This window comes from Hippoglossus stenolepis, chromosome 15 (assembly GCF_022539355.2).
Source record: "Hippoglossus stenolepis isolate QCI-W04-F060 chromosome 15, HSTE1.2, whole genome shotgun sequence".
Taxonomy (NCBI): Eukaryota; Metazoa; Chordata; class Actinopteri; order Pleuronectiformes; family Pleuronectidae; genus Hippoglossus; species Hippoglossus stenolepis.
In genome coordinates, this window is record NC_061497.1 from 24,753,533 (window position 1) to 24,761,819 (window position 8,287).

Here is an 8,287-nt window from a genome sequence, read left to right on the forward strand (position 1 = left end):
CTTGCTACAGTCAAACAGATGTTCTCTTGCTACAGTCAAACAGATGTTCTCTTGCTACAGTCAAACAGATGTTCTCTTGCTACAGTCAGACAGATGTTCTCTTGCTACAGTCAGACAGATGTTCTCCTGCTACAGTCAGACAGATGTTCTCCTGCTACAGTCAGACAGATGTTCTCCGTGAGGGTTCATTCAGGGTTCAGCATGTTACCAAAGTAAAAATAATAAAAATTCTTATCAGTATTATTAATAATAATAATAAAAATGTATTTAAACTTTATTTCTTTTATTGACAAACTCTTTTTCCACTTCGCTGACAAACATGACGCAGTGACACGACTCTGCTCTCTGATTGGCTGAGCGTCCTGTCAATCGGTGATGCAGCGGCCAATGGCAGCCGTCGGCAGGCGATACAAACAGCCGCCATGTTGTGAAGCAGCTGGATGTTCCCGCCGCTGGACGCCATGAGCAGTCCGTCCTCAGCCGGAGGACCCGGAGGACCCGGAGGACCCGGGGCGACCGGAGGACCCGGGGCGGGCAAAGCAGGCGGAGGGAAGCCTGGCGGCTCCGGAGGCGTCGCCGCCGCTGCTGCCGCCTCCGGTGTGAACTCCGTCACCGGGTCGGACTCTGCCCCTCCTGCCGCCGCCGGGTCCCTGCTCCCGGCCGGACCGAGCCGGCACCCCGCGGGGCTCGCGGCTCTGTTCGAGTGTCCCGTGTGTTTGGACTCCGTCCTGCCGCCCATCCTGCAGTGCCAGGCCGGGCACCTGCTGTGTAACCTCTGCCGCCAGAAGCTGAGCTGCTGCCCCACCTGCCGGGGCCCGCTCACCCCGAGCATCCGCAACCTGGCCATGGAGAAGGTGGCCTCCACGCTGCCGTTCCCCTGCAAGGTGAGACCCACCGGTTCACACCGGTTCACACCGGTTTCATCAGCACGCACCTGAGGCCAACCACAACAAACTAACTCTAAACCAGAGTCCGTTCACACCACTTCAGGATTAGTTCTTATTAGTATTATTATTATAGGATTTGTGGTTATCAGGTTAACTTCCGGTTTAATTCAGAGCTCTCAGTCCTATGAAGCTCGTCACCATGGTAACTTATGCTGACCAGCTGACCTGCTCCAGGTTAAGTTGGAAATAAAAGATCAAACCGTATAAAAGCCCCGCCCACTGACCAATCACTTCCTTTGAACCATGACATCATGTTCTTAGATAGACAGACAGATGGACGGACACTCTTTCATAAACTAGAGGAAAACCTGAGTTAACGTAACGAGTTAATAACCAGCGTCATGTGACCACTTAGCCTGAGTGTTGGTTGATCTGGGTCAGAACAGATCCTGAGTGGTTCTGTTACAGACACATTCAGGTGTCTGAGTCTCTGAGGCTGTGAAAGCTGAGGAGGTGTGAGGGGGAAACCTGAGACCACAGCTGGACTCGTCTTCGGGACAAACCTGAACGTCACTTATTAAGATTGATACTTAAATAAACTCAGACTTGTTGCCACGGAAACTAGCTGCTCGTGCTCATGTACATTTCAACACCTGAAAATCTGCGTTCACACACTGGTCGTCCGCCTGCAGCCAATACAAAGCTTTATATAGTCTACAGCTCTCACGCACTGTGGGTGTTTACCCATCATGCTTTGCTGTCTTTGACTGTCATGTGCTCAGCTGGATGTTTAATCGCAATACTGATATTGATGTAAACTGTAAAAACACGTCAGTATCTCAGGTAATCTGGAGAAAGACTTCAAGATAAGATCATCACTGTCAGAGGAGGAGATTAGATTTATTAAAATAAAATTCTTGCCGTGTCATTTATCCCCATTAGTTTTTTTGACGTGTCGGACATCAGTGGCGATGACGTGACAACACTGCAAACAAACATGGCGCCCGGTGCGTTTGAAACAGAAAATGAAAAAGCCTTTGTCTGTTTCCACCTCGTCACACCGAGCGGCTGTGGCTTAGGGGGTAGAGTGGACGTCTTTCAACCAGAAGGTCGGCGGTTCAATCATCTGCCTTCCCCACCTACCTGCCGAAGTGTCCTTGGGCAAGATACTAATCCCCTAAATGGTCGCTCACAGATGTTGATGCACTAATTGTGAGACTCTTTATATAAAAGCGTCCGCTAAATGACATGTGATGTAATGTAAAGTCAGCTGTGCTCCCATTGGTCAACATCGCAGACGAAAGAAAGCTGTTGTAGGAGGTTAAACATTAAACATCTGATGGGACGTCACGAGGCGTTTGAGGTGCAGCGTCGATAGTTGTTCTGTCGGACTCTTCGGACAAATCGAGACTCTTCTCATTGCTAACTTTGTGTGCAGCACTATGGTCCTTAACGTTTTCACTGTCCACGCCGACTGACGCACCTCATACTTTCAGCTGCAGTTGTAGCATCAATACAACTCAAAACGTATCTTTTACTCCTTCGCTCCTAATCTGTGGTTCCCCGTCACTGCTGAACTCATTCTGTCAATTATTCAGGGAAATGTATCAACAATGAAAGAAATGTTTTTTAGCAGGAATTCAGTGAACATGATCAAATCTAAATCTAGTGACAGACCTTCAGTGGTAAATTGAAACCTCTTGGTTCACTGCAGGTTCCTGATGTCACAGTTTCATTATGTTCAACATCACGTTGAAGCTTTTACGATGTTTCTTTGGTGATTTATCTGCAAACATCAGGATATTGTTGTTGATTTCAGTTTCACCTCCGTCAGTGTGAGAATCTGATCCTGTTATTTCTTCTGTAATGGACGTTCCTCACTTTCATTGAGTTCTTTATGTCTGTGAGTAACTGAACCAACACAGGTGACGTCACTTTAGGACAAAACACTGAAAACGTGATTCTTCATAAACTCAAACAACAAAATGTTTATTGTTTTCCATCGACAAATCATTTCTGCACTGAAACACAGATTTACACTCAGATACAACATGTGACATAAACAGGAAGGTGTGTGTTGAGGGGGAGGGGGAGATCTGTTTACATTCACCGTCTGGTACGTGAGTGTTTACAGATGATTGATGATCAGTTATTGGCTCAATGTGTCGCACGTGTTCGTCAAACTGCAGCTGATGTTTGATGTTTTGGTTTCACAGACGTACATTTACCTCCTGAAGTTTCGTTTAACGATTTTAATGAAAGAATTTTAAACTGCACCTGTGACGAGTCCGAAAGTTTGGCTCCGTATCAGTTCAAATAAAGTAGTTAAATACGTAATAAAAGCTTTCTAGCGTTGCTCTTATATAATTTCATATAATTTGCAATGTGGATATTTGTGTCACAATTTTTTGCAAGCCAAATTTGGAGATTTGTTGAAAAATATGTAAAAGGAAGACGATTAAAACACAAACTGAATGGATGGTTAACGATTTATTCTGATAGAGAAACATCTCTGACATTAAAGTCACATAGAAACAAACAACTGTTGGAACGTGATTTTTACTTCCATCCGTTTGAGAAGTATTGATCCGGATCGATGGATTTCAATAATCAGACAAAAATAATGGGTTTTTAAAAGGTTTGGAAGTAATCTACGTGTGTGTGACTGTGTGTGTGACTGTGTGTGTGACTGTGTGTCAGCTGTGTGTCTTTGATGCTGTGTCTGGCCTCCTGCCTGCCTCTCCTCAGGGAGGTGGCTCAGTGGCGCTGCCTGCTGGGCTGGCATCGCCACCACGGAGTCGGTTCATCCACCACCACAGGGCTAACCGCTAACGCTGGACAACAACGGAAAGCTCAGCAGGGGTCAGAGGTCAAGGACAGGGCCAATCGACCTGTCGGCTGCACCAAACCTCTGCCGAGCAGCCAGGTGAGTCCTGGACGATACCGGTCTGGCGTTACTTCAACCAGATCCTGTAACCGTCCCCAGACTCGGTTCTTAAACGTTGGTTCTGAAGTAGAAGTTCTGGAACGACACAAAATCTGGCGTTTACTTTTTAAATCCTTCTTTTTCTGTGGATGAGCAGCTGAGACGTCGACGCTGTGACATCACATCCAGATGTTCTGAAACCAGAAACAGAAGAAATCTGACTAACCAGTTGTGGCTGTAATGAACAGTGTCGCCTGTAGGGCGGCGCTAACAGGATGTTGGTTTAATGTTTCACGTTCTGACGTCAAAAACTCACTCATTTCATTTCTTTAAAAAAAAAAACAGAACTATTCCGATATGAAGTGTTTACCAACCTGCAACACACACACACACATATATACACACACACAAAATATAAAATAACTTTTATGACAAAGAAATGTTTTACACTCAGTTGTTTTCCATCTGTCGTTAATAAATCTGTTATATTTGGTTAATTGATTTCACAGGATCAGTTTAATAGATTTGTGTTGAAATTGATCAAGTGTTTCCTGCAGTTCTAAATATACAAACCACTGAATCACATGTTTGATGAAATATCAGGTTTCATGGTTTAAAATACTCAACATGTCTTTGACACTGTTGAAGTTTCTGCTGGAATTTAAAATCAAGTTTCTCAGGACAAACACCAGAAGAGATTATTGTTCTGCGGTCGTTCAGTTTCTGGAGCAGAACCTAAACCAGTCGTAACTTTATCATGGAACTGGATGATGTTGACTAGGTAGTGAAGTTTTTCAGTATTGTGTGTGTGTGGCTGCTGGGCCGACCTGTCGTCTCCTGGTGACTCGTGTTTCACTCTTTATTTCTGGATGAATCCTTCGGCGGTTCAGTGTCGCTGAGTTCACGCCTCAGGCTGATGATCTTTTCAGGAAGCTGCTGCTGAGATCTGACCTGCAGCTCATGAAATCTTAATGAGAAGTGAAACCTGCTGACGTCAACAGAAACACACTGTGATGATTCTCCTCATTTTTGTGATGCTGTTGGGGGGGGGGTCGTGTGATAGGAGCCTGACCAATCAGTGAAGGCTATGTCGTGACAGAAAAGAACCAATCAGCAAAAGGTTGTGAATGTCTACGTCATTGTTTCCACACATCTCAGTTTCTGTTCGTCCAGACTAAAACTCAAAGACTCAATATATATGAGGGTGTGTATATATACATTAGTGTCAATATATATCACGTCTGTTCAACTCCACACATCCCGACAGCGTCTCCTCAAACACACTTGGCACGTTGATGGACTGACTCTGTAAGTTCCTCTTTCATAGAGACCTATCTTCTACCTTGACGTTACTGTTGCAGGTCCTGTTGCAGAGTCGAGGTGGATGAATGCTTGCGTGTGTTGTGAATGTGTGTATATGAGGTGGCCTGACGTCTAGTTCAAGTCAACTGGTGGCTTAACGTATAGTAATTTAATTATGTACTAGTTCAAAGTAGCAAAATAACAAACGGTAATGAATGAAAATCAACAAACTTAGGAGCGTGCCGTAGAAAAACAGTTTCTCTGCTGCGTCTTTGTCTCGTCGCACACCTGGTTGCATGAACCTCGTTCCGCTGTATGTGACGTCACTGGCTGGTATTAGTCTCAGCTGGTCAGCTAAAGCTAACAGTGCATCTTTAAAGCCATGTTAGCATCGAGGCTTAAAAGCATTTTATTGAAGATTGAAAACAAATGATGAAGCTCCTCAAGTTAGTTTTTTTTTTTCAGAAAGGATTTAATTTATTAAAAAATCCAACGAAAACTGCTGCCGCGTCACGAGGATGATCAGAGTAGAAGCCTTGCGTAGCTAATCATCAGTCTTGTACAAGCTAAGTTAGCTTGGGTAGCTAAGTTAGGGCTGATGATCAGGAAAATGTTTTAATGTCAGTAACACAAGACAAAACGAAGGCTTAAGTAATCTATTACTGTTACTAACAACACATAACATACAATAACGTTCTGCTACATGGACTTTTTTAAAGATATAACTTGTAAAAATGTAATTTAGACAAAGTTTGACGGAGGACAGAAGAGAAACTTAAAACGTGTGTTGATTAGTGAAGGTTGAGAATAAATTAGATTTGCAGCACCTTGAATCTACCTCTTTGTATGAAAGGTGCTTCATAAATACAATAACCTGTCAGTGTTCACATTATATTAATAAGCAAAATTCATGTTTGAATCAGATGTTTTTAATTCAGGCTTAACGAGCTGTTTTAATAATGTGAACACGCGTCTCTGTCGTCTCTTCAGTACTTGTCGGCCGGCTGTCTGCTGTCTCTTCACCACAGTGAGAAGCCCGATCACGAGGAGGTGTGCGAGTTCAGGCCGTACACGTGTCCGTGCCCCGGGGCGACCTGCAAGTGGCATGGCTCGCTGGAGGCCGTCATGCCACACCTGATGCACGCGCACAAGTCAATCACGACGCTGCAGGTCAGCAATACGTTTGTTTGGTCCATGGGCAGGGTTTTTAACCTATACTGCCGCCAGCCACCGGGGGGCGATCCAGATGTTTTGGCTTGAGATAAAACTTCTAACGTCTTTCTGTCTTCCTCTGTCTGCAGGGGGAGGACATCGTCTTCCTGGCGACAGACATCACTCTCCCGGGCGCCGTGGACTGGGTGATGATGCAGTCGTGTTTCAGTCACCACTTCATGCTCGTCTTGGAGAAGCAGGAGAAGTACGAGGGCCATCAGCAGTTCTTTGCCGTCGTGCTGCTTATTGGCACCCGCAAGCAGGCCGAGAACTTTGCCTACCGCCTGGAGCTCAACGGCAACCGCCGCCGGCTCACCTGGGAGGCCACACCACGCTCCATCCACGACGGGGTGGCGGCCGCAATCTTGAACAGTGACTGCCTGGTGTTTGACACCTCTATCGCCCACCTGTTCGCCGACAATGGTAACCTGGGAATTAACGTCACCATCTCCATGTGCTGAGGGAGCAGCAGTATCGGCAGGCGCATCACAACAGAGACACGCTGCAGGATCAGTCTGAGAGCTCAGGCGGTGTGGCGTTCACCTTCTGTCTCTGTCCGAGCTGGACTGTAAACGTCCTGTGATGAATGACGAGACGGCGAGCTTCGAAAGTGGAGGATTCACCACCACGAAGAGCATCGTGCGTCTGTCAGACCCGCTGCTTCGACCGGCGACGCCTGAGCTGGACAGAGGCCGAGCTGTACGGAGTCAGGAACGATTCATTGGAGGAAACAAATAAGCAAATTCTCCACGAGCTTCTGTCAGGCTCGTCTGACTTCCTGTGGGCGTGTTCATGATATGTTCGCTGTGGTCAGCAGATCGGCTTCTTTCAGGCAGGATCGAGGTCACGTGTTCATCAGCAGACTCTTCGTACAACATTTTTAACTTAACTTCAGAGCTCGCTGTCATTTGTTCCTTTGACCAAAAATGAAGCTCAGAGTGTGTGTGGATTAAACTGTGTATTTATACAGAAAATCAATAGATTAAATGTTTATACATTGAATAAATTGAAAGAACAGTGTGTGAGTCTGAGGTTGCTGGTTTGAATCCCTCTGGACAGTGGCAGCCTCGGTGTTTGTGGGGACACTGAGCTGTGTGAAGTGAGGGAATAACCCCCCCTTCGTCAGTCGGTTCAGACGATGCTCAGTGTTTAGCGTCTTTGTGACGACGTCTTGCTGCTGACGAGCTTCAGTTTGAGTTTTTTCTGAAACCTGCTGGAAAAATAAATAAATAAACTTTAGACTTTGACAAGTCGTAAACATGGCGTAGGTAAAGAAAACGACGAGTCTGAATCTCAGACTGTTAATAAAAGATCAAAGACAATGCGTCTCCACTTCCTCCAGAAACGAAGCAAAAAAATCTACGAAGTTGTAGTGATGACGTCATTTACAGTCAGGGTCTGAGCGGTAGTGATCGTTGGGTGGAGCCGTGGTATCAAGGTGCCGCCCACACACACTCAACCAATCAGGAGTCCGTCTCAGCCTGTTTTCATATCATTAAATAACTGATTCAAACCAAACTGATCAGAAACACTTGAACAAATGTCAGAGAGATAAGAACGACCTGAAATGACAGAAACATCTTTACAAACATTTATTTAACGTCGACTTAGATTTTTTTGTTTGGTCCATGTCCCATCTGTTAACATGGAGGTTTATGGCCTGTACTGCAGCCAGACACCAGGGGGCGATCATGAGGATTTTGCTTCACTTTTGAAGTCGTCCATCTTTATTTACAGACTGCTCTGAGGTCGTCTCCACCTGACGCCTCCGATCCCTGAAGTGTTGACTCCTCCCACCTCGCCGCTGTTTCCTCGTCATCACGTCTCTGATGTTTTCTGTTTTTAATCAAAATGATCACAAGCTTCTTTGAGTTTTAATTTCCAAACTGCAACATGTGACTGAGTTTATATCAGGTTATATAACAGCTCTGTCATTTCTCAGTTTGATAAAGTTTCCTTT

General features: G+C 45.4%; 1 protein-coding gene and 1 long non-coding RNA gene across 2 annotated transcripts; one reads left to right on the plus strand and one right to left on the minus strand.

The window, feature by feature from the left end:
- Positions 1 to 388: 388 nt before the first annotated feature.
- siah2l (seven in absentia homolog 2 (Drosophila)-like) lies at positions 389 to 7,347 on the plus strand. Its single transcript, XM_035179016.1, has 3 exons — positions 389 to 884; positions 6,106 to 6,285; positions 6,417 to 7,347. Exons 1-3 carry the CDS (start codon positions 441 to 443, stop codon positions 6,786 to 6,788), a joined length of 996 nt encoding a protein of 331 aa, XP_035034907.1. The 5' UTR covers positions 389 to 440; the 3' UTR covers positions 6,789 to 7,347.
- On the minus strand, positions 3,359 to 4,747 carry LOC118122343. The gene is made up of 2 exons (XR_004698451.1): positions 4,641 to 4,747; positions 3,359 to 4,007 (listed from the first exon to the last, which is right to left on the minus strand). It is a non-coding gene; the product is annotated as an uncharacterized LOC118122343 (long non-coding RNA).
- Positions 7,348 to 8,287: the final 940 nt, after the last annotated feature.

Coding starts and splice junctions, on each gene's coding strand:
- siah2l (XM_035179016.1), top strand. CDS start 441: ATGTTCCCGCCGCTGGACGCCATGAGCAGTCCGTCCTCAGCCGGAGGA. Junction 885..6,105: donor CGCTGCCGTTCCCCTGCAAG/GTGAGACCCACC, acceptor TCGTCTCTTCAG/TACTTGTCGGCCGGCTGTCT. Junction 6,286..6,416: donor AGTCAATCACGACGCTGCAG/GTCAGCAATACG, acceptor CTCTGTCTGCAG/GGGGAGGACATCGTCTTCCT.